Source organism: Muntiacus reevesi, chromosome 11 (genome assembly GCF_963930625.1).
Source record: "Muntiacus reevesi chromosome 11, mMunRee1.1, whole genome shotgun sequence".
NCBI lineage: Eukaryota > Metazoa > Chordata > Mammalia > Artiodactyla > Cervidae > Muntiacus > Muntiacus reevesi.
The window spans coordinates 28,335,208-28,362,368 of NC_089259.1; the positions used below are offsets into that span (position 1 = coordinate 28,335,208).

Sequence of the window (27,161 nt, forward strand, 5' to 3'; positions counted from 1 at the left end):
ACGGTTGGCCTCTGCTGCGCTCCACTTCCAGCCCTTGGAGTGTACGAAGGGTTTGGTGTGGCTATGCAGGGTTCCTGGGGCCTTGCCGAAATTCCTGTACACCTCTCTCCGCCCTTGAGAGGACCAGAGAGGAGGACAGTGCCATAGTCCTTAGAGGAGTCCAGGGCCAGCCGGTTGAAGGTGAGGATCTTGCTCCCTGGCCTTGAGGATACGACTCCAGGTGCAGCTGCTCACTCGCAGAGCACACACCTTCAGTTTTGGCACTTCCTGGACATGCACATTAATGATTGTAGTTCCCACGATCACAGATGTTTTACCTTCCCGGCTAGGAGACCCTATCTTCTGATAATGCAGGAAAGGGAATGCATCCAAAATTGGATAAATTCTTTCCTTAAAAGGTTTTCCTTCCCGAGTCCGTCCCATCTCAGTAGACAGAACCAACCATGTGTTCAGGCAATGAAATCTGAGCTCCCTCTTTGCATCCTTTCTACCTCCCAGTTAACCATCAACTCCACCTGTTGGCTCCGCCTCTGAAATTCAACAGTGGTCCAGCTATTTATCACCTCCACAGCTGTCTGAACTGAGACAGCGCAAACTAGCACTTCCATTCTGACAACTGTAGTCAGTGATCTTTAAAAACCTGGACTAGATTGTGCCATTCCCTTGTCTGGAAACTTCTGGTGGCTTCCTGTTAGTCTCGGGGACCATTCGTGATCTGGTTTCTGTCAACCTCTTTAACCCGATGTTCTAATTTTCCTTCCCTTGCTCACTCTGTTCACACTGGCCTCTTCCCTGTTCTCAACCATGCTAAGCACCCTCACGCCTCAGGGTTTGTTCTTCCTGGATAACACCCTTCGTTCAGTCACATGGTCAATTCCCTAACTTCACTTAAGGACCTGCTCAAATGTCACCCCCCTCCAAGTCCACCTGGTCTAAAAATAATCCTCTCATTACTCATCTCAGTTTTCTTCATGGCATTTAGTACTGACATTAATCAATTATTAGTCTGTATTTGTGAATTTGCCTACTTGCTAAAATTTGTAACCCTAAAAATCAATACCTGCAGTGCTTTTGTGGTCATTTGTGGATGTGTACACAGCATTGAAAAATCTGAAGATTTTGCAGAACATCTGGTCTGTGCCACAAAGTGCTCGATGTGTGGTACAGATCTCTTGGTGTGAACTGAACATGTTCATGGACATCTTGGATAGGACCAGACTTCAAGGACTGCTGGCATGGACTCAATGTCTTATGGACATTTTTTGTGCTTTTTGTTGGTTATTTTGTGGTTTAAAAGAGCCCTGAAGTGTGGTACTCAAATCCTATCTCCTGTTCCCAAGCTCAAAGAAGTTGTGATGTGCCTTATGGAGGAAAATATGTGTGGGACAAGCTCCATTCAGGCATGAGCTATAGCACTGCTGGCCCTGTGTTCAACATTAGTGAAGCAATAATATCTATTACATAAGGTATCTTTAAACAGAAAGACACAAGATGTTGTGAGCAGAGGTTCAGAGGAACCTAACTGTATGCCCACCAGAAGCAGTGGCTCAGTAATTGTTAATGCAGTGTTCACGGCAACTTTACAGAACTACCAAATAACAAGAGTCAACCACATCTATTTCCTACTGCCACCTAACATTATAGATTAACCTTCTTGTTTAAAAGGCAAATGACTGAAAGGCAAGAATTTCCTTTTATTATTTTTTTTATTGCCTTACATCTGAGGTTTACAAGAATGCTTGACATTCAGCAGAAACCTAGAAATATTTGAATGAATAATTAATAACAAGTAAAGGATGGATAAGCAATGCCTCAAAGAGACTCAAATGGCTAAGAGTTACTGAAAATATTCAGCCTTACTAGTCATCATGGAAATGTAACCAAAATCAGTCAAGGTTCTCCCTCCCCTGCCCAATGCTACTTTCTAGAGCTGATGAGGAATTCAGCAAAATGACTTAAGTCATTATTAAAAGGCCAAAAATAAAAGTGCATATTCTTCGACCCAGCAATTCCACTCCCAGAAAATAAAACCTGGACCTGTGAAAATTTTTGTCAATAAGTATAAACAATAATAAAACAGTACAAATCACTTCAAAATATAAATTGATGAAACAGTTGGTAATACAATGTAACATTACGTAGCTATCCGAAAGGTGTCAAAAACTAAAGATGGAAAAAAATGCTCATTAAACATGAACACAGATCATTAACAAACAGGCATAACAGAAGCTTTTATTTCTTAAAAGTCTAAATGCATAAAAACATGAAAATGTCTGCAGTAGTTATTATCACTAAATGTTAAGATGAATACTCTGAAATCTTGGTGTTTTCTTGTGTGTTCCCAGTTTCTCCTTATAATAAACACATGTCACTTTTGCAATCAGAAAAAAGGGAAGGGAGGGAGGTTTGGAAGTAAATTTGACGAATCAATTCTGAAGTTCTAAGTCCCTAGCAAAGAATTCTTTCCCCAAGATGGCCACCCTTAAACCTTAGTAACTCTGCTACTAATTCAAATCAACACAGCAGGAGGTGCTGTTTGGGCACCCGAAGTTTAAATGAAGCTACAGGTGGAACATGTAAGTTCTGCACCTTTTACTGCTGTAGTGACCACTCTACTCATTCCCAGCTCTACAACTTACTAGCTCAATGGCGTTTCCTTGACTGTTAAAGGTGGTTAAGAGTACTCTGCTCATAGGAACGTTGAGGTTTAAGTGAATTAACATTTCATTTATAATAGAACCCAACATATGCAAGCCTTACATGTACTGGCTATTTCTGCCAAAACAAAACTATTAGATGGTGTGTTCCACTTTGGCTACAGAAATAAGTGTCTTGGGGAGAAAGATGATACTTATAATCTCTTAGCACATCAACACAAACATACATTACTTTTTCCTTTTATAGATCATTTTTTGATCACAACATGATGCAACATTCTAGTTACGAGTTTCCTGCCATCTTTTTAAGGACAGAAAGAGGCAACAAATTGTATGGGGGAGGGGTGGAGTTTACATTCTATACCACTCTACTGGTACAAGAAACATGCTTAGGCTCTTATCTAAGACCACAGCACCACTAGCAGAAACAGTCACATGTTCACATACCATATACAGTCACTTAAGTTTGTATCAACTAGTGTTTTTCCTGAACCAACAAAACTAAAATTTGAAATGTAGAAATTTAGTGTACCCAACGGTACAAATTGCTAGAAACTATACACTACTTTTCATTTTTAACATTTTCAAATCCTCATTCACCTACAACCACAAAGTGAAGTCAAAAAGGAGAACACATTCAGCATCTTTTACACTTATAAAACAGATCACAGGTTTCATGGGCATGCCGCTACTACTGCTAAGTTGCTTCGGTCATGTCTGACTCTCTGCAACCCCATGACTGTAGCCCACCAGGCTCCTCTGTCCATGGGATTCTCCAGGTAAGAATACTGGAGAGGTAAAACCTTCAGTAGCTTACATTTTGTTCGTGACAAGGCCAGTGTGTCAAACATTACCTAGAAATACAGTACATTTTTCCAAGAGTAGTAATAAATATTAAACTAAAAAGAGCCAAAAGCACTCAACAATTCTCAAACAAATATTCATCAAAATGAGGTAAGTCTAATGCATCATTTGCTAAAGAATTAAACGCTGAAGCAGAAAAAAACTCATCAAAAATATCAGTCTTCATGGGACTTTCCGAGTTCAATGTTCTAATAGAGGCATTATTTGTGAGTGAATCTGGCTGAAGTTCACTCTGGTTTTTCTTGGTGGGGCTACAGTAATTATGCTCCTGCCTCAGAAGTGTGTTGTGGGGAATACTGTTTAATCCATTGGGAACTGGTGCCGGGATGTGACTATCTCCCATTTCTAAATATCTGAAGTCAGCCTCCCCGTTTTCTGAAAGCTCTGTTGAAACCACACTGGTCGGGGACAGTAACTCTGCTAGAATGTCTTCATGTGTCTGACCACCGTATGGGGAAACACCGGGAGCTGTGGCACACCCTGATTTATTATCGGCAATGTCAATTTGACGCTGCAGTTCTTGCAGCAAGCCTTCTATTGACTCACTGTCATTTGGAGACCCACAATGGGATACCTGTTCTGAAGGTTCACTTGGAAGTGTTCCGTTTTGGGGGGAAGACATCAGAGCGGCTAATTTCTTCTTTTTTGCCTTAAGTTTTTTAAGAAGTTTTAGACGGAGTTTATGAATCTGACCCTCAACTGTGTCTCCATGGTTTGGTGAAGAAACACCATTTTCATTTCCATGAGAATTGTAGTTGAGGTGAGCTCCACAGGAGGTGCTTTCACATCTCTTCAAAACTTCCAAATCACCAGTGCCATCAGCACGGGGAGGGGAAGCTGTGCTGGCTGGTGACTGATGGCTTGGAGGAGAGTTACTCACCAGAGGCAGCTTAGCTGCCCTCCTGTGAGCTTTCCTGGAGGCCTGGCTGGGCTTCTGTCTGGAACCTTTAGTTTTAAAGCCACCAAAATTACTTGCCCCCTTAACTGAAGGCTGCAAATCAGTCACAGTGTTTCTGTTATGAGCTGAAACACAGGATGGCATAAAAGAAACACCCTTGCTTAATAAGCCTTTAACCCAACTTCCCACAAATGGTTTCTTATGGTTCTCTTTCAGAGGTGGATTCTGTAACGGCTTAGCTATTAAAGTTTGAGAAAATGCTGTGGTTTCTTTTTCCTTCCAATCAGATACCTGAGATGTAACAGGCTGTTCTGGATGTAACTTCTCAGTTTCTGGTGCAAGAAACTGTTTCAATGAAGCATTCCTCTCTAGGGCAACTGTACCCTCAGTGTCTACTGACTTCACTTGCTGTGTAAGGTCAGCAGCATGAGTATTATTCACAGGTTGAGTAATTACAGTATCTTCTGTAGTCACCTGTACTGATGGCATAGTTAACAGTTGGGATGAAAAGCTTAAATCCATAGACTGGTTGTGGGTAAGCTTGTCCTCGGATGGGGCCACTAAAAAAGCTGTGAGTGGCTCCTCTGACTGCAAAGTGTTTCCTTCAACAACCCCTGTATTTTCTGCCACAGGTTTGTGTTCTAATAAAAAACCTTCAGAGTTGGACTGTACTTCTTCAAGTGTCAAAGGTAAGATACTGCTGTCAACTGAACCTTTCAGATCTGGAAGGGAATCATGTCCAGGAGCTACAGCTTCATCCTGTGAGAGGGTATTAGGAACCATGGACACATCTGTGGGATGCATTCCTGAGGACGGTTCAGCTGAGGCAGCTTTGCCTGTAGAACATGCTGCTGGAGACGCGTGCTTCTCGTCGCCGAAAGTGTACTGATCACTAGTCTTTTTAAGTGAATGGCAGGCAGATGCTTTATCTGTCATCTGGGGAATTTTTCTTTCCCAAATAACAATATGTATCTCCGAAGCAGGAACCTGAAATGTCTCATGCCTTTCAGAACACAGGCCTTTTAAGTCATCACATTCTAGCCAACTTCCTGGGGAATGGGGAGTGAAAGTGAAAGAGGTTAGACATTCAAACAGACCACTATCCTAGGTTAACTTTCTTCTGGCCTTTCTAATTGCTATTATTACTGAATACCTACCAAAAGAGAACTTGAAAACATGGCCTTATCCTTATGTCACCATTTTTCTCTGCTGAATGTCAAGTCCTTGGATTTGGATAACAAAAGTTACGGACTAACACGCAGAAATGTGAAAAACTGAGGCAGTGTTTACTCTTTTCTAAAATGCTCATAAAAATCAAGACAGAAGTATCTTTAACTTCTGGAATTGAGAATGCAGTATCACCTGATATATCTAACAATATCAGAAAATAGATTAAGTTTTTCATATATATGAATTTTTAAGATAAATGAAGCTTGTTACCTCAAGTACCAACATTTAATTTGATTATTTTATTGGTGGGGGGGGTGGTTAGGAAAAAAATAAAAGCTTAGGTTTTTCGGTGTCTGCTCTTTAATTTCTGAGCTCCTGTTTTCTCATTTGTCAAGTAGGGATGAGGTGATCAATGACAGGGAAAGACATTAAATACCCCCTCTAAAACACCAAAAAATCCCAAATAAAACTATCTGCTAAATAAGTTTATGTCGATACAGTCTTATAAACAATCTGAACCCACTACTTCTTATCCTATACCCATTAAAACTTTGAGAATATTTTCTTTGCCTAGGTCAGTGGATCTCCACCACACACATATGTTAGAACCATCTGATTACTATTTGGGCTGAACCCTCAGAGACTGATTCACTGCTCTAGAGAAGAGCCAGGACATTTTTTATAAGCTGACCATATAAAATTTTTTTTCAAAGTTTTTTTAAGTTATTGAAAACTAATGTCCCCCTAAATTCTGAAGTAGGGTAAAACTTTAAGGTAATATCTATATTTATGAGTTCCCATTTGCAAAGTGCTTTATAAGCATATTGTGATATGTGATACTATCCCCAGGAAGAACATTCAGTGAAAAACAGCAAACTATAAACCAACAGTAGTCTCTCACCTCAATCTCTGTTTAAAAAAGCAATATGCACATGCATGTGCATACTCATAAACATGCTGATATAAACAAGCAAAGGCAGCCATTAGGAGTGATTCTAAAGCAGGGTGATAAGGTAGAGGGTGGGGTTGTAACAGGCAAGGACGAGAAGAGAGAAAAGAATGTCAAGGCAACGTCTGTCTTAAAAGAACAACAAACTAGAGTTCAGTCCCTATGCCTATTATCATAAAAGAAAAATGTTTAAGCACTTACCATCAGCATCTAAAATCCATGTTATAAAATGATTATTTGCTTGGTACTGAATTACAGAGGTTACTTGATAAAGACAGCCTTCAGAATGAAATGAATAGCGTTGCAAGTCATTATGGGGTAAGCCTTCCACAAAGTGCAGCATGAATACGAGAGAGACTCTGTAGAGAAGAAAGGCAAGAGAAGTCAAATGAATGTGATGCCATGTGTCTGGCTGCACAAAAGACGGTCTGAGGCAAGTGAGTCACACAGAACACTCCCAAGGCCAATTGCACTGCTTTTTCTTGAGAACCTCCAGATGTGTGCCTTAATTAGAAACGGAGAACTCATTCGAAGACGTGTGTAACACTACACCCTTCTCAGAATGGTGTCACTGACAGTTGGAGGCCATCAAGCACTAAAGCTCTAACACAGGCCATTAAACAAAACTTGCTCTGTAAGCCGCAACACCGCTTTGGCTTACAGAAGATCTCTTGAAAACTTCTTCACAGAATCAAAAGAAAAAAATCTAGACCTTTGAGAATTTTCTTTGGCACCAAGTGCCCAAATAAACTGCTTTTTTGTTAGATGGGACAGGTAATATGAGAAACAAAATAACAAATCTAAGATATTCAAATAAACATTTTAAAAAATCAAATAAGCTAATATAATTTGGCCTATTTCTCTGTTTTCTCAGGAAGTAGACAGACCCATCAAGTTAAAATTCTACTTACAAAAAGTTTACTTCTAAGGAAGTAGAAAAGATAACATACTGGTTGATTTACTATAAATTTCAAAACATCTGTAATTTCAAAAATACATTACTATAGTAACATGACAAACCAGAGAACAGAACCCAGAATACGCCTTAACTAACTAAATTTAACAGAACTTTCAGGATTTACAAAAAATGTTGAATATCTCTTTCCCCAATATTTAAACAGATGTCAAAACTTACTTAGCTTATCAACATTTATTCAGCTGAAATAAACTTGAATCAGTGTCCAAAAATGTAGGTTATCCAAACTGACAAGGGATAATTTGGGATAATTTGTCAATCTTTCTATTAGAGAATAATCCAGTCTTTACATACCTATAAATAAAAAGTCCTGCAAAACTGTCTATGTCAATAAACTCTGTTTTTTGCCACATATTGATCTGCGATGACAAAAGTGGGGAGGAGAACTTAAAAACTGTGAAGCATTTGAGTGTTTAGAAAATTAATGGGCATTTAAAGAATTTGGAGAAAATTCACAATGCATATATAACAAAGCAAATGAAAACACAGGCAATCAATAACTCTAGGAAGAATAAAGAGCTATGAAAGAGATGAAACATAACCACATATACTCCTTGGCAGGAGAAGGAATGTAAGTATACTCCTAATAAAAATGGAAGTACTGATTTAACCAAAAAATGTAGTCATATTGGAAGGACAGGGAGAGGTTAAACACAGGTAGGGCCCCAGGTGGTGGTGTGAGAGCCCCAGTTCTCAATTATTTTAAAAGGAGAAGACTGTATAAAGGTGGCAAAGGTACACTGTACTGAAATGTCAAAGTGAACACTACCTTAAAGGTTTAAAGCAGGTGCCTGGAGATGGACTAGGAGGGGCGCTGTTCTTTTCTCCTTTTAGGTTGTGGCACTAGTAGATTACCTGAGATTTTGTTACTTGGATGAAAGCAAAACCTTTAGGAAAGGTTCTGAGAGATTTCTTGGCACATCCAAGGCCTTCGGAAAAAGGGAGGAGAAGGTTAATGTCACTGGTTCTTTACCACATCAAATGAAACCTCAAAACACGTCCTTTATGTAGGGACAAAGTTACAGAGGAGGTACGTGTGTGAGTGTATTAACAAAAAGAGAGAAACTGCCTAACGTGGAATTGCTGCTGCTGCTGCCAAGTCACTTCAGTCGTGTCCAACTCTGTGCGACCCCAGAGACGGTGGCCTACCAGACTCCTCTGTCCCTGGGATTCTCCAGGCAAGAACACTGGAGTGGGATGCCATTTCCCTCTCCAATGCATGAGAGTGAAAAGTGAAAGTGAAGTCGTTCAGTAGTGTCTGACTCTTCATGATCCCATGGACTGCAGCCCACCAGGCCCCTCCGTCCAGGCAAGAGTACTGGAGTGGGGTGCCACTGCCTTCTCCGAACGTGGAACTGATCTGTGAGTTTTTACAGAGATGGGGCTTCTGATAACACTTAAAAAGAAAATTCTGATCAGTCCACCCATTGAGGAAAAACAGAAGAGTTGGTGATATACAATGAAGATACATCTGCTCAAGGGCAGCAGAAACTTTACAGAAGGATGAAGAATTAGCACGCTGAAGTCTGGGAGAAGATGGAAACTCAGACAGATGAGCCTATGGCTCATTTTGAATCATCTTAATTCTTGAAATCAGGTTAAGGAAATCCCCGAATTCTAATGACTCCAGGCACTTGATAGAGGTGAAGAAAATGGAAGTTTAATAAGCTTAAAAAGAGAGAGAAGACGAAGAAAAAAAGGAGGAGAGAGAGTAGGTGTGGAGAAAGATAATTACCCTAAGTCAGCTCTGCAGTGGTGTGTCACTTGAACAGCTTACCAGAGCTCCTGACAGAGAGAAGCACTTTGGCAATTCATAAACCTATGTTACCTCAAACTTCTGAAAAGCAGGTTGCAGTCATCACTTTCAATACTACACACTGGAAAAAAAAAAAGTAAATCCACATTCACTTTGTTCTAAAAATAGTAAGGCAGTTTAAACTCACTTTTCTAATACCATTTTTCTTATTTGTGACTTATTGTTGCAATTGTTACACGGACCAAAATGGGCAGCCTTAAGTGGGTGCCACTCAGGGATGACATTTGTAAAGGTGACCAGATTCTTCATACATCTATTAAAAAAAAAAAAAGACATAATTTTGATTAAGTTAAATTCATTCATGTTACCTTAAATCAATGTCTAAAACAGAAGGCACTTTCCTTTATTTATTCATACTTTCCTATTCCCACAAATCTATGTAAATGTTCTTTCCTAACCCTACCCTAGTAAAGTTCTCTGTAAGAACTCTCCATATTAATTATCTATAGTTTCTCAGCTGTGAGATGAAAATGTTAAAGGCAGGGCTTCTCAAGGGTAATACCGCTGCTATATATTTTGCACTGGGTTATTCTTTGCTGGAGGGCACTGACCTGTGCACCGGAGGATGTTGGGCCTCATTCCTGGCCTCTCTATACACGAGAGGCCATAAGAGCCTCCAGCTGCAGCAACTAGCTATCTCCAGACACTGCCAAACATCCCCATGGGGCAGGAAAGAGCCCCGAGTGAAGGGCCACTGCTTTAAGGCTTTCAAATGTATTAAGAGTTCATACTCAAAAAATTCACCATCTGGCTATCTGTTACTAACAACCAAAAATGAAAAGGGGGCACTTACAAAAACATATTCGGGAATAGCAACAACTTAATTATTTTGATCCTTAAAATATAAGAATATCAGTTGTGAAAACATTAGGTTTTCACAGTTTACATGAGTTCTAAATTTTGCACTTAAGCCTGAATATTTGATAGCAACAGCATCTGCAAACATGTTTACAGATGCACACTACAATTCAACTCGATTAACAGTATCTTTAAAAGAGCAATTATTTACTATCTAAGAGACAACACCTTCTTTTATAAATAACAACTTAAATAACTTATGTGTGAGGTAAGCACAGGCTGTTACAAAGAGATCAATTCTCAGGGAAGCTAACATTTTAAAGGCAAAGCCACATAAAGGTATCAACAAACGCACTGACTGTTATTTCTGCTATATTCTCAGTTTCCAAAGATAAATATTAAGCAAAGGCTCCTATTTTTCATTAATAAAAGGAGTTTGTCTCAGCAAATAAGCATTAATGCTCCACATGACATCTCACATTCCTTAGCACGTACTACATATAAGGCACTGAGCCAAACACTCATCTACCAAAACATCCCTGTGGCAGGTGCTCTTTTCATCCCCATTTTAGAGATGAGGCAGATGAGACACATCAGATGATAAACCCAACAGACATGAAATGAGTTCAGGGAGCCCAACTCCAAGGTCTTTAACTGCCTGCAGAAACTATCTTCTGAATCAAGTCAAAAGCTCTTAAACTAGCACTAAAAACAGCAGCACACAAATGAATGAGTTTGCTGATATTCTTCCACCAGATTAAGTGAAAGTAAGTTTCAATGAAATGCCACTTCATTTTAAGCTTTCCCCCTTGAACTACTTTTACTTTTAGAGCAAAAAACTTGAACCAAAAAAAAAAAAAAGGGAGGGGGTAAGCGGTTGGATGATTCTTTCCCTTGAGCTCTCAGAGTTTTTCTATACAGCTCCAAAATACACTTTTCACTTTGTATTCAAAGCCAACAGATCAAAATAACTGCTAAGTCACTGGCCCTCTGTTATGTTTCCATGTTACTTCCCTAACTAACTGTCTGAATTTGGCCAGAATAAAGATGATTTCTGCTGAGTTCCTGGTACAGAGAATATGCTTAGTGAAAAGCTGTCAAACAACTGAGATACAGATTCTGGAAAAGCTATCATCAAGTTGACTGTCATCTTCAGGTTTGTTTCTGTTATTTATATTATTTAAGACCCAGGTGGAGATTAGGCAGCATATCTCAGTGAGTAGGAAAAGTCTGAGGGAACAGAAAACCTAAGCCTGAGTTGTTCCACTTACTAGTCTGTCACCTCAGGCATCAATTTAACCCCTTACAAGTTTCAGTTTCCATACATGTCAAACGAGGAGAAAGTCAGTAATTTATAAAACTCAATGCCAGAAGACCTAGAAGCAGATGTTTGTTCTAATACTCACACAAAGTTACTTAAGTCCTAGGTATGAGTGAAATGTTCAGTCTCACTCTGTTCCCTGACAGACAGGGAAGCCTGGTGTGCTGCAGTCCACAGGGTCACAAAGAGTCGGATACTACTGAGTGACTGAACTGATTAAATAAAAAAAAAATGCTTCCTGGTTCTACAGCTTGGATTTCCTAAAGCATTCTCTCACACTCAGCTCTCCTTGACTAATCCCTAAATACCTGAAAATAGTATCAATTAAGATAATGAATATCTAAAGTAGTATTTTTTCATATACATTTATTCAATAACTTGGAGACTCCAAATTTTCTAGTTTACTAACAGGTGAATTCAAGAAAAGAGGAAAGGATTTACCTCCATTATAACAGTATAAATGACCAACAGAACCAGCATGGTCATATTTTAACTGCCAGCCAGCCAGTGACTTTCTCTTATGTGGACACAGCGAGGGTGTTGTGTCTGATACATTTTCTCTCCCTGACTCCTCTTCTAAAACCTAATTTTTCTATTTTTTTTTAATATGGTAGGTGTATGGAAGCAAAATAACTTTGCAGCTTCTTTCTTCTCCATGTTTCGTCCTGAGTACCAATCTCAGGGTCATGTACAACAATCGTGATCTCTCTAATCCTCACCTAGAGGCAGCAGGGAAGTAGAAAGCATGGCTGAGACAGTTCACGTGTAGAAGGATTCTGGTGGTGGCTGGTCTTTCATAGGACTAAGGGAAGGAATGGGAGAGCATAAGTTACCTCTAAGATCTGCTGCCAGACTCTGGGAGCCTAAAATCAAGTTTCCACAATGTTGAAAACAAGCAAACAAAAGCCCTAGTCTCTAATATAGGAGTAAACAAAACACATATGGTTTTGCAAAGAATTCTAAGAGGTGTACTTACTCAGCAGGGAATCCAGGGGAAGTGGGGGAGGCAGGGGACTGTGCTACTTCACCATTAGTCCCCACTTCCCACTAAAGAACTTCTTAACAAAATTCCTTCTAGTAATCTATCAAACCATTTATTTATTATTATTATTGGTACTCTTCTAGTATGAAAAAGCAAGTAAATAATGCAGTTTCTGGGGCTCAACTGTTTCCTTTTAATCTTAGCAGTGGAGAAACTTCAATATACAAAAGGAAATTTTATCAAGGGTAAAGACAGCAATGCTACAAGTGGAAGCAAGTTTTCTTCATATTTCATTACTTGGAGACATTTTCAACAGAATGAATCCATTAAAGAAAATAGAAACACTAACCTGTTTTGATACTTGTGCCCACAGTGTGAACATTCAAAATTCCAAGAAAAAGAGTATGTGAAGAGCTGTTCAATGTGGGGTTCTATTTTTAAGAGCAGGGGAAATGCAAACACAGGGCTTTCCATATCACCTTAAAGAAGAAAAAGAAAAATTATTGCTCATAATGAACTGAAAAAAAATTACAAATCGTCATCTTTTCTCACTATATTCACAGTATGAATATATGGGAATATGTATATATGACAGAGTAAGTTATTCACAGTTGGGCAAGAGAAGTTTTCGAAGCACTTTCTAAAAATGTCCATCATTTTAATTAACACTCACTATCTTTCATTTGTCTTGGTGACACTTATGAAAACACCTAAGACAAAGATACAGAAGACTCATACGGCCCCCTAGATAAGCTTTTCTTGGGGAAAGAAGAAATCCTCAGAACTGTGACAGTTCTAAAGCATCATAAAAACAAAGCAAAAATATATAGATTTGTTTGGTACAGATGCTAAAAATAATATAACTGGAGAAACACTGTAGGATAATAATTTCCGAGTTGAACAAAAGGCCAACTCTACTCTGACTCTCTTGTTCTACAAAGTGGTAAGGGCATGACGCACCAGGCTCAGAGGACCAGACTCTGCAGTCACTACTCTTCTTAATCTTTTAACAATTAAACTTCAACAACTTTAAAACTAAAGAACATCTGAATTTTGTCGTCACCAAAACAAAAGCTGAACTGTGGATTCTGTCTTCCAACTTGGAGAGCAGCACGTTAGGAGGAGGATTTAGATTCTCCTCACATTCATCCTCCAATTGCTTTCCCTCCTTTCTATCCTCCGGGGAGCTTAGATGCTGTCTTACTGATTTGGCCCAAGGACTAATCCGAGCCCTGCCATTGCCTCCCTCCCCAGGGACAGCCTCACTTCCGACGTTCGCTTCTCCCCAATCCTGGACTACAGTTGTCTGGAACATAGTCGAGAAGAGTCATCTCGGCTGTACTGAAAGGCAGAATACTGGGTCTTCCTGCTTAAGAATCAATGGTCTTAGGTACCACTCTATCAGTATCAGTGGTCACAAAGGTTATTTTACAGGCCCACTGCTATTTTTGTAAAAAAAAAAAAAAAAAAACAAATCCTAAACAAAACGCTTTTCATAAACAGAAAGAAATAACAAATTAATCTCCTAAAAATGAACATCATATGCATAGTGTAGTATAGCATGAGTTTGTAATTAGTTATCAGCCTTTAAATGCTTACTCTGTTGAAACTAATATCAAGTGAAAAAATAAATAATTTATATTACATTATGACAACATAATCTTTAGCTCGAAAAATACATAGTTCTCAACAAATCAAAATATCACAAAAGAGTTCAAAACACAATTGAAAATAAGTTGTATGATTACAGACCATTTTAGATAATGTACATAGCTCCTAAAATGATCTTAATTATTTTTCCTTTGATTATCAGTTTTAGGTTTCTAAAGCATCTTACTAGAGAAACATACAATACCAAAGCTTATTTCTAATTTTGATAACCTCCTGTCTAAATTAAGTGATTTCTCTGTCTCTACTGCCTTAAGCCCAACTCCAGCTCAACTATAGATCTTCCTCAACTCATGACAGGGTTATGTTCCAATAAACCTATACATTGTAACTGGAAAATATTATTAAGTTGAAAAGGCATTTAATCCTAACCTACCAAATATCAAAGCTTAGCCCAACCTACCTTCAATGTACTCAAAACACTTAACATTAGACTACCGTTGGGCAAAATCACTGAATACAGTATCTATTTTATAATAAAGTACTGGATATCTCATGTATTTTATTGAACACTACACTGCAAGTGAAAAGCAGGATGCTGGTCTGGATCCAGAATGCTTGTAAACATATTGGTTGTTTACCCTTGTGATTGCATGGCTGGCTGGGAGCTGCAGCTCACTCCCACTGTCTAGCATCACAAGTGAGTATCATAGGGCTTATCACTAGTCTAGGAAAAGATCACAATTCAAAACTCAAAGCACAGTTTCTACTGATTGCATTTCTCTCTTTAACACCATTGTAAACTGAAAAAAAATCAAAAGTCGGACCACCAAAAGATAGAGGCCATCTGTATCTAGTTTGCCTATTTCCCTGAAGTATCTTGTTCATCAGGATGCAAACTTTCCAGTGACTCCTTGCTGTCTAGCTATTCAGGTTTTCTCTTCTGTTACTGGCTCATTAATGTGTCTGGCCACTTTTCTATCAGGTTTTTTCTTTTTTTAAAAAACTGATGTACAAGAATCCTTCATAAGATATCCTGGATATTATTTCTTTGTGCTATCTTTACAGAGAGGTTTTAAACTTTGATGTAACTGTAGTCACCAATCTCTAGTAAAGTAGTGACCTATATTTTCTTCCAAAGTTTTACAACTCTGCTTTTCATGTTTAGGTCTTTAAATATGTGAATATTGGAAGTTTCTTTCTAATTATGCTGTGAAGAAGGGCTCTAATCCCACCCACACCCTCTCCACCCAATCAGGAACCAACCATCACCTAGGAAGAAACCAAACGCGGGTGGGGTGGGGGGCGGGCGGGTTTGGATCTGGACTTTCTATTCTGTTCTATTGGTCTTGTCTATCCTGACACTGGTACACAAGACTCAAAGACTAATTTACTCTCTACACTTACATAAATAAGTAGACACCATAAAATACTGGCTTTTTCCTTAAAAAACAAAAAACATATATACAATGAAGGAAAAGAAATATCAAATTGAAGATAGCAGTTACCTTTGTGGTGAGGTAAGGAATAATTGGGAAAGAGCACAAAAAGGGTATAAGTTGTAATATTTCTTAAACTGTGAGGAGGGAGAGCAGAGAGGATAGCTTACAATGTGTTTTTTTTTTAAAAACGATAATGAAAATGATGAAGTGTCTGGCTGATCTTAAAAATGTAACCAACATTCCAAGCCAGTATGGGTTCTACTTCTCTTTCTTTAGTGGTTTAGAAAACATGTTAATATTCAGAATGAGGACACACACACTGTAAGATTCCAACGTGCTCCCAGAAGCAAACGTCAGGTTTCATTAGTCAGACTTTAAGCACTAACGTAGCCCCTCTCACTGCTGACTGAGTAGTGCAGACACAATGAGAGGATGCTACTATACCGGAAAAGCTACATGCCTGCCCAATTACTATGAGTGCACAGTTTTCAGACAACCCTTCTCTGTTATACAGAAATCCACATCCAAGGTAGCAGTAGACCAAGACACAATCTTCCAAATATTTATAATGAGCAGGGATAAGCAGGGTGGTGATTCAGACTGGGGAAGAAACCACTCTTTAAAATTCAACTGGGAACTGGAGTAGGGAACCTGAATAAAACATCTCAGGTCACTCTATTGGGGAACTGATAGCCACAAAATGCAACACAGGAGCCCCTACACTCTGGCGATCTTATGGACAAGGCTCCTCTGGGATGAGTCCCCACTCAACAGATGAGTGGCTGGAGTAGTCTACTGGGGGAAAGGACAGGGAAAGCAGCCAATGGTGTAACCCGAGTGCTGACCTGGCTCTGAGAACTGCATCCACTCTGAAGGCATGGAACACACGTGTGCATATTTATATAAAACAACTCCATCCTTGAATGAATTAACCAGTGATACGTTTCTACCCAGATTCTCCCTTCCAAGAATCTGATCATTCCAAGTAATAAAACAGTGTTGTATTTCCTTATGATATAAGTATGTCTTTACAGTAGATGAGTAATACAATTAAATTCCACAAATTACTTACCTAATGTACATCTAAGCTGAGGTTGAAGTCTAATAAAAATTTCATCTCTGACTTCATTCAGACAGGTCTCTATCTTTGCAAATATTTCTGAAGGAAGCTTTTTACAATCTCCATCTAATAATAAAATATAGAACATTATTGATTTCTCATCAACCTGTATCTTTCTATAGACAACACATTATCAAAAATGAAAGTTTATCAGTCAACAAATTTTCCAGAGACAAAATGGAAAACTACAAAATTCCTTAATTCTTCTTCTCTTTGTAGTATATCATGTGTGCAAGTGCTTAGTCAACTCACTTGTGTCTGACTCTTTGTGACCCCATGGACTGCAGCCCACCAGGAGGTGTCCATGGGATTCTCTAGGCAAGAATACTGGAGTGGGTAGCCAATTCCTTCTCCAGAGGATCTTCCCGACTAAGGGATCGAACCCAAGGTCTCCTGCATTGCAGGCAGATGCTTTACCATCTGAGCCACCAGGAAAGTCCCGTAGTATTATACCATACATTCCCTCAGTCTTTTTTAACAGCACAGTATCATTAGTACTGACTGACTGGCTCAACATCATTCTACCCAAGTAAAATCTCAGTGAAAAGTTTTTCTCACTGAAATAATCACAGGCCTAGCTAAAGAGCTACACGTTAATGTTCTGCCCATCTCTGAGACATCTGAGGCCATTTCTTTCAATGCAATTGTTCCTTATGCTAAGACAACTTCTAATCAGTTAATCTTCTCTGTATAACTTCTACTGAACTTAACTAGATCACAGAACAGATAAATTTATAAGGAGTGTTAATATTATGATTACTTCCCAAACAAACATTTGGTATGTTTCCCTCCTTCTCCATCTTTTTTTTGGGGGAGGGGAAGGAAGGAGGGCATGAGGGGTCTTCACTGACATCATTGCATTTTGTACAATTTCACATTCTGTTTTTAACACAAATGTGCTTCAATAAAAACTTTGCAGGCTAGTTATTACACTCCAACTGAACCATAGTTTTATTGGTCATTCCCTATCGCTGGACATTTAAAATTTTTCTTTTTTCTTTTTTTTTACTATTATAAATACTATTATCATGAACATCTTTGGGCACATACCTGTCCATGTTTTTGACATTCTTTAGGGCAAAAGTCCTCAAAATTACGGACAGAAAATGAAGATTAACAAAATTATTTTGAGTAAAAGTCTCCATATGCACCTGACTCTAATTACTTTTAAGCTATTAGATTTTTTCACTTCAATCTCTTACAAGTAAATAATTCACATAGCCTGATCACGCACTGCTTGTGCGCTTCACTATGAGAACATCTGGAGTATCCTATAATATGAAGTGAGCACTGACTAGAATTTTTGGTATCTGATCACACTGGAAAAAAGAGAAAACTTACAATCAACAGTAATGCAGCTGGAACAAATGTAATTACAACTATATTATAAAAACAACAATTATCTTATAAAAAATGAATAAAATACTGAATAACCAAAGTCAAACTGCATAAAAGTAAGGATTCTCCCCTACCAGATACCAAGACCCAAAAGGCCATAATAATTAAAACAGTCTGGCACTGGTACAGCAACAGGAAAATATTCAAGGATGGGGAAACAATGTATAAGATTTATATAAAAGATTGCAAGATCAAAGTCAAGCTGAGTAAAGATGAGGACAGCAAGACCTAAAAAGCCCTAATAATTAACATAGTGTGGTACTGGTGCAGAGATAAAGTGACTAAGAGGATTAAAACTGGGTGCTAAGGAACTGCTTACACAGACTGTAATATGACAAAGGGGGCATAGCAGATCACTTGAGAAAAAAGGTGGAGCTAGAAAAACAGGCTATGCAATGGGAAAAAAATGAACCCTTACCACACACCATACCTAATTACCTCCCATTGAATTAAGAATTTCAAACTAAAAAGCAAAGCTCTGTGACCTTTCAGTGAAAACACAGGTGAATGACTTTCTCATCTTGGATAAAGGAAACATTTCTTTTTAAAACCACAAACATTACTAGCTACAAAAAGAAAGATGAACAATTTCTGTACATCAAAAGACATCTTTAAAAAAGCAAAAGAACAAGATACAAACTGGGAGATGTAGCAAGCTATCTGACATAAATAAATAGAGCAACAAGGACATATAAAAGCTCAAATCAATAAGCACATGACAACAGAACAAAGAGGTATAAGACACAAAGAGGCTTCACAGAGAGAACAGAGGGTCAATCTATATAGGAAGAGCTGTTCAACCTTTCTAAAATTGGGGAAAAGCAAAGCAGGACCATTTTATATCATTCAAATAGCAAAAATCTCCGAGTCTGAAAATAGCCAAGGGAGGAAATATGGATGAGGAAGATCTCATCTACATTGCTAATGGGAGTATACACTGGTACAACCACTCTGGAAAACCATTAGCCTTTATCCAGTCTGTGTGAACTCAGAGTCTATGCTGAGATAGATCCAAGGGAAACTCTCGGGCCCCAAGAGATTGGCCTAAAAACAGTCACAGCAGCAGTATTTATGATGGCAAGAATCAATCCAATGATAGATGAATAAATGCACTGCTATATTTACAAACTGGTATTCTAACAAACTGGAAATATTACATAGCAATTAAAATTGGTGAGCCACAGATACAAGCAGCTTTACAGATAAATCTTTATAGAAAAAAAGGTCCCAGAAAAAATATACTGTCTTTTTAAATAAAGTTCAAAACATTAAATTTGGCAATACCTTACTTAGCCATATATATGTAGGAAGAACTATTTAAAAAGAAGAAATGATAAAATACATTTTAGGATAATGATTACCTTCGGGGGGAGTAGAGGATGGCATGGGGAGGAATACATAGGTACATGTAAATCATTGCAAATATTTTATCTTGGGTTGGAGGTGGTTCCTGGGTATCCTATTTTATAAAAAAATAAAAATATATCCCTGTGAAGTAATTTTCGGAGAGTTGTGGGATTATGGGTGATCGATTTACTTGCTTTATTCCACTTTACAGCAACTCAAAAACTTACAAAAGTTTTACTTTGATGGACTCTATGTTGACCACCATTGACCAAAAGATAAGATATAGTCACAGACTCTTTACTCTTTTTTTTTTTTTTTTTTTGTGAAAAAGACTGCCTTTTGGGCAGTCATAACACAACTGGTATTATCTCAAGCTTCATGACATGGTCCCTTTGGTCCCTGCTCCAAGGTCTTGATACAGAACAGTGGGTAAAAATGGTATCTTTTTCACGTGCTATGAGACAAGTTCAACATTGGTCTCTCTAAAAATTAAAGAGAAATAAAATGTTACTACTAACCTTTAACTCCATCCAGCTGACTGGTGTGCAGAAGCATATTGGCTTGATTATACCTGGTAAACAACCACCTGAACATGGACTCCTCTTTAGAGCACAGGTCAGTCACAGTGCTTTTCAGCCCTTCCAAGTGCACCAGTGCTGACAGAATACAGTCTAACCAACACAGAGCATGTGCATTTTTCCACTGGACACATGAAGTCTGGCAAAATGAGCTATGTTTGCTCTCCAGTGGCTTTTCCAGTTCAGATGCACATCTTTCATTTTGAGGATGAGTCCCTTCAGTTCCAGAAACATCAACCATGGTAGCATCTTCCTCAGGAGCCACGTCAACAGTATCAGCTTCCAAAGCCTCATTCTGCTCCCAGGAATCAGCTGTCCTAACTGGATTCTGCTGTCCATTGTACAGTGAACCAGGTAAGCCTGGTGAGGTTCCATCATATTCTCCTCCATTATGGTTACTGTTTAAAACCTGTTCACTGTCAATATCTCGATGATTTTTAGTCTTCTTGGAAACTGCTAAAAGAGGTGACTCTTCACAGTTGGCTTCCAAGATCTTTCTTTTTTGAGGCTTATTTGGAGTGTGACAATTTTCCAAACGAGGAGAAATTAAGTTAATAAGTGATTTAGAGCCCAAAGGATAGATGCACTAGAAAGGAAAAATAAAAATTCAAATAAGCTCAAGCTTTACTTTACCATTACTATGTCATGAAAAATATGTATAAAATGTTTGCATTAATTTGATATGAGAGGGTATATGATATTATCAATCTAAATTTGAAGGAACAAGGATAAACAACTTATCAAAAATTTAGTCCTCAAAAGAGTAATTTTTTCCTAGTTAATTTGAATAGTCAAGGGTTTAATCTAAAATACACCAGGGTAAGCTTATAAGGAAAACATACATATTTTTGCTTTAACAAAGAATCCAATGTTGAATGAACTAAAAATTCTAAAATTTTATGATGAGTGTACTATTCTTTTGGGGATAGGTATACTGCATGGAGAAGGAAATGGCAACCCACTCCAGTAGTCTTGCCTGGAGAATCCTATGGACGGAGGAGCCTGGTAGTCTACAGTCCACGGGGTTGCAAAGAGTCGGACACGACTGAGCGACTTCACTTTCACTTTATAATGCGTGGCATTAAAAACTAGAAAAGTAGTTTCAATGTAAAAAGTTGCAAAGAGTAATGTCTGTTTCATAGTTTTTGAAACTGAGTGTTAACCCAAGAACACATCAGTGGATCAACTTTACAACCACACTGGTTCTCAAAATTAAACTGGCTGAATTTTAATGACTTCACCATGCATGAACACAATTACAGCCAAATAGCAAAAGTGTAGTAAACAAATCACTAAAATAACCAACGAATTTTCCCTAAGCTTGAACACTAGCAAAACATTTTATAAGACAGATGCAAGAAACCTACATCCTGTATGCCTTCACTTAAAACATGCCTTCTTCTATACGTGTATGGTAGACAGCCACCTCAGTGGCCTCTAGTGAATTAAAGAACTCTATCTCCAGGTAGTCGGGCCCTAGAGTCAGCCTCCTGCCACAGCCTCGGGCTTGGCCATGTGACTAGCTGTGATGGGACATGAACAACCAGGATGCACACGGAGGCCTGATGCACTGGCTGACTGGACTTGTCCTCTCGCAGCCCTCTTTCGGGAAAACACTTTCTTAGTTTCAGTTATTGCACTGTAAGGATCCCAATTAGCCTTATGGAGCCTCGTGGAAAAGAAGTGAGATCCTGGTTGACTACCTGAGTTGAGTTCCCAGTTGGGAGCTGGCATCCAAAGCCTGCCACACAGACTAAATTTAGCTGTACCAGCCAACAAAATGGGAACTTAAGAACTGCCTTAACAACCCACAGAGTCATGAGTGAAGTTGTTAAATCACTTTGTCACTAAGTTTTGAGATTTCATTTTACAGCAACAACTAACTGAAATGCACTAAGAAAGAAAGAAAGATGTCCGACTCTTATGAAACCATGAACTGAGGCCTGCCAGGTTCCTCTGTTCATGGGATTCTCCAGGCAAGAATACTGGAGTGGACTGCCATTTCCTTCTCCAGGGGAACTTCCTGACCCAGGAATTGAACCCAGGGCTCCCGCACTGCAGGTAGATGCTTTACTGACTGAGCTACATGGGAAGCCTGAAATGCACTAAATCCTCCATTTTAAAATACAGCATCTTCTATACAAGTGAATACTATATTCCTAATATTGCACTTATTTAGAAATTCTTTAGTTTAACAGGACAAGTTCTTCATTTTTCCATTACTAACTAGTTGTGTAGTCACCATTAACTAACAACTTGATCCCCAACTTTTATACCCTGAGATTACTTCCTTAATCCTATCACATGTCAGATGACATAGAACACTTTAAAATCAACAGTGGTAATTTTGTATTCAAAAAGTTGTCCAAAGAAATTGAAAGCAAGACCTTGAAGAGACATTTGCACACCCATACTCACTATAGCATTATTCACAATAGCCAAGAAGTAGAAGCAAACCAAATGTCCATGTACAAACAAGTGGATAAAGAAATTGTGGTATATACATATTAACACAATAGAATGTTATGCAACCTTAAAAAAGGGAACTCCTTTCATATGGTACAATATGGATAAACTTTGAGGTCATTACACTACGCAAAATCACAAAAAGACAAATACTGTATGATTCCACTTATATGACGTACCTAGAGATAGTCACATTCATAGACAAATAAGAATGGCAGTTGCCAGGGCTAAGGGGAGAAGTTGATATTCAATGGTTACAGAATTTCAGTTTTGCAAGATAAAGAAGTTCTAGAGTTCTTAAGTACATAATATTTAGAGGTTAATAACTTTCTCAGTGAGTCCCAAAGTTAACAAACCAACAGATGAGAGTGACAACATCTACAGGGCCCTCAGGAGGTTTAAAAAAAAAAAAATCTTGAAATATATTCCCTCCTCTAACAAGTCTAACATCTTCAAGTAATAACTCAGGAAACTGAGTGGAAAAATAACAGAGAATATTGAAAATTGCATACCAGACAGATCTAGAGACTTTGATTATCTATATATTAAAATACACACAGTCTAAAAACTACAAAATGAGCACAAATTTAAACAGTGAAGAAAAAAGCAATACGCTAAAACTTTGATACCATCTAAGATTAATACTTTACCTGCAGATCCTCACACAAAAAGACAGATTCTTGAAAACTAATTCGGTAAGTCTTTAAGGCTTTTAACTTTCCCTTCGCCCTACAAGCAGGGCAATACTCATCTGACAAAACTTTAGCTGAATCATAATTCTAAAAGAGAAAAAAAGTAAGTTAAAATAGAGACACTCACAGATTTTATCAAATTACAAAAAGTAAAATGGAAAAGTAACCAGAAAATTTTTTTTATAATTTCCACCTAGAAGCATCCTGGCAAGATATCTTAAAAGACAGCAAATAAAAGAAATGCATAGAGGCTTTAATACAGCTATTATTCCAAAAAATATATATTCTAGTTTTAAATATTAAATTAGATGTTAAGAATAGCATTAGTTTTATTTGCAAGAAAAAAAGTAACATCGGTTACCACTGAAAATAAGTTCAATATTTTCAAACAGTAAACCATAAGGTCTATGTTTTCTTTCTACTTTCACATATCAATGAAACAGAGAGGTAAACAGAAAACAGTCTTTCGCCATTACTGTAAGATTTCCGTGGAAGATACAATTTTTTTAGAAATTAATTGGTAAAATTAAAACCAAATTTAAGTCTCAAAAACAGGAGGGAAAAAAACCAACTTTGCACTGAGGCAAAAAATAAGTGCACTAACTTTTCCCAAGTACCCCACCATGTGGAGTGAAGATTTCCCTATATCAGCCCCTGGTCCAATCACTGGCAAACCATTTCCACTCTTCGGGGAATCCGTCATTCCGAGTCATTGGCTAATTTATGTCCCTTGAAACATGTCAATAGCACTAAGGATTTCTCAATGAACCCTGGAAAAAAAAAAGTCAATAGACAATTAAACAAAAATCCTATTTACTTTGAAAAAGAGCTATGCTATCTTAAAAGATGGATATACATTAAGTATATTTTGAGAACTCTATATCCTAGGTTAAACAGATTCTAAAATTGTTATTTTGAAGTGAAAGCAAAATACCTAAATTTATTTATAAATCTAGCAAATTTCTGGGAAGAAGGCATAAAGTAGCAATAGGACCAGTCTTCATAGTAGACTCATTTAAAAGCAAACTTATCAAAGCTTGTAGTAGAGTTAGCTATTATTTAACTCTATCGATCAGAGTTTGAAAACCTAAGTTTTTAGTCTATATACAATTTAAAGCAAATATATATATAAACATTACATTAAGAAAGTACTTTACAAAACCCAGATACATTGTGCTATTACCTGACAAGGACAAAAGAACCCCCTACATTCCTATTGCTTTCAACTACCAAGAATACATCACCAACAGAGAACAGTGCCACTTCTTAAAAGCTGACAATAATGTACTTCATTTTATATTAAATAATTTGTAACAGAACAAAAATATAAAGACTGTCATAGTACAAATTACACATGTAATGAGTGTTTTTTTGAGTGTAGTCCCCTGGAGTAGACTACAGGGGTGAAACTTTCCATCTGCCTGAGGGATTAAGAAAACTCCCTGGAGTGTAAGGGAAAGTAACTGTTAACAGTAGTTTAGATTTAAAATACAAGGAAAACTAGATAAAGGAAAACTCTGAGCAGAGTGAATAACCACTTCACAGGGATGTTGTAGAACACTTTCAAGGAAAAAAGCTTCTCCAAAATCTAAGAATCCATGATTCTATGACAACCACCTCCTGGGAAACTGGGGCTCACAGATTCTCTTTAGAAACTAGTTATGCTATTCTGTTTCAGAGGAATATACTTTACACAGCTTTCGAGCCAAGGAATAATTCCAAAAATAAAAATGCTCTTTAGAAAGGCATCCGTGGATCTCAAGTTGCTATTCCTAAAGAAACATCCATAAGCAGGGTTTCTCAACCACAAGATTATAGACATCATAGACCAGATCAATTTGTTGTGGAGGCTGTCCTGTGGGTTAAGAGGATGTTCAGCAGCATCATTGACCTCTAACTGCTAGATGCCAACAACAGTAACCCCTCAGTTGTGACCATGTCTCCAGATGTTGCCAAATGTCTGTCAAATGTTGCCAACCAAGGGGGTGGGGTGGGGGTAGGGGGCCAAATTCAGGCCACTGAGTATCACTACCAAAAGGGTAAAAAAACAAGCTTGGTGCTTTATCCTTTTAAGTTCCTCAGGGACAACAGCAATTAGTTAACTCTGGCTGGTTCTGTTTATAACCTACTCACAGAAGAGAACTATACAGAAGAGTCAAACTTCTAGGATTCAAGAGTGGCTAAAAGCACTGGCTTTAGGTTCAAAACTGTATTTGGAAAATTAGATGATTCTAAGAATTAAATGCAATGCGTGTAATGCTTAGCAATGTTTAGCACCTGACACACAGCAAATTTTAACTAGTATTTAGTGCTATTTTATACACTATGCAGAAAACAGGCAGCATAGCTTGGATCATTCTGCAGTATTCTCAAAAAAAAGACTGGTAAGTCACGTATCTGGAACAAATCTTTCTTGTTGAAAATTTCCATCTGCCTGAGGGATTAAGAAAACTTTTCCGGCTAGTTCTCTCTCTACTAAAGTAAAACACGGTAAGAATTCAAATTTGCTCTCCTGATCCTATCACCCAACAATTTCAATGGAAGAACAGGTAGGTTGGTGGTTGAAATCCTGAATATGCAGAAGCCCCAAAAGAAAATTCATTAAAATAAATAAATAAATAAATAAGAATACCAGAGATAAGCTATTCAAGTCTTTCAAATACAACTTACTTGGTCCTAGATAGGAAACCCTGGGGTAGTTCTTATAACTTAATTTGTCCCTGAATAGACTGCCTTCATTGTCCTCCCTTCAAAAAACCACTTGCTCCTGCTCTTTTTGCTTGTATTTCTCCTAGACTTTGGCACCTCTATGCTTACAAACACACATACTAGAAAATTTGAGAGGTTCTCTAGTCAAAGTCATCAAATTCTGAGGACAGTTCTTTGGAAGCATCTCAAACCCCCACCTCTGTCTTCATCTCCATCTCCACTCCCTATCACTGCCAAAGTGATGCTTTTATTAAAGAAAAACAAGTCTGAGTCTGTCGCTGCTCAGCTTAAAATCAAGTAATGACTCCAGTCTGATTACAGTAAAGTCCAAACAGCTCCGTGCGTGCGTGTTCAGTCGTTCAGTGTTACCTGAGAGCAATGCTAAGACCTAAATACCACAGCACTGTGAGACCATTGGCTTTCCAGTCTTTCCGTCTACTCCATTTCACCCTCCGCATTTTTTTTCTGAGCCGCACCACATCCCCCCCGCCACCGTTTTCATTACTTCTGTGAGCCACTGACGCTCCAGAAGCCCAAATGTCAAGTACTAACCCAGCACGGACCCAGTACAGCAACAAAGCGTCAAGTTGGACCTGGGGCCAGCGAAAGCAGCAATTAAGCTGAAATCACAGCCCAGCGCAAAATGGGGAAACCTAGAGAACCAACTGCTCGAAGAAGGCCGTTTAAGCTTTCCCTCCAAGGAAGCGGGCTCGGCACGCGAGCTGTCAAAGGTTAGGCCACAACAGACTTGAAGCTGAGAGCTGGGGCTGGCTTTCGGCGCCCAGCCCTGTCTGGTACCCAAGCCAGCCGTCCTGAATCACAGACCAGGAGACGTCAGTTTCAAAACCCAACCTTGGAAACCCGAGAAGATGCAGTGTCCCGTTAATTCACGCTCCTTATGAAGGGGGGGGGGGGGGTGAGGGGAAACCTCTGGTTTCTCTTCAGCATTTACCTCTCTGAGTCCCAGCGAATGAATCTGTGACTCTAATACCTCACTCACCAAGCCTTTCCCCCTCCCAGTCTAGCCTCTCCTTTCAAACCAGCGGAGTACCCCCACAGATCACCCCAGCTCCGTCCCCTTTTCCTATTTCAGACGCTGAAGGAAGCTACTCCGTCTTCTCTCTTACCTGCCGCCGGCCCGGCCTTTCCTCGCGTCCGGGTCGCTCAGAACTCCCGTTCCAACTGGACCTCCCACGCCAGAGCGCGACGTTCAACCCACGTTCTCCTCTGCCCGCTCCTCCCCCCGAACCCCTCCGCTAGGAAAGCAGCTTCCGGTTTGAGTCCGCGGCGAAACACTTCCCCTTCCGGCTCTGCGTGGGGGCCCTGACAGGGCGTAAGCCGGGCAGGGAAGTAGGCGACGGGAGCACTTC

General features: G+C 38.8%; 1 protein-coding gene across 2 annotated transcripts; it reads right to left on the bottom strand.

Moving 5' to 3' along the window:
• Positions 1-1,633: 1,633 nt before the first annotated feature.
• Positions 1,634-27,041, bottom strand: USPL1 (ubiquitin specific peptidase like 1). Of its 2 annotated transcripts, XM_065902039.1 has the most exons (9): positions 26,919-27,041; positions 23,687-23,852; positions 23,041-23,169; positions 19,865-20,510; positions 16,554-16,667; positions 12,781-12,910; positions 9,458-9,583; positions 6,740-6,897; positions 1,634-5,468 (listed from the first exon to the last, which is right to left on the bottom strand). In XM_065902039.1, the coding sequence occupies exons 2-9, from the start codon at positions 23,783-23,785 to the stop codon at positions 3,577-3,579; spliced, it is 3,294 nt and encodes a 1,097-aa protein (XP_065758111.1). In that variant the 5' UTR covers positions 23,786-23,852; positions 26,919-27,041; the 3' UTR covers positions 1,634-3,576. The 2 variants fall into 2 exon arrangements, with proteins under 2 accessions (XP_065758111.1, XP_065758112.1); XM_065902040.1 differs by lacking the exon at positions 23,687-23,852 and having other exon boundaries at positions 1,670-5,468; positions 26,919-27,030.
• Between the last annotated feature and the right edge of the window lie 120 nt (positions 27,042-27,161).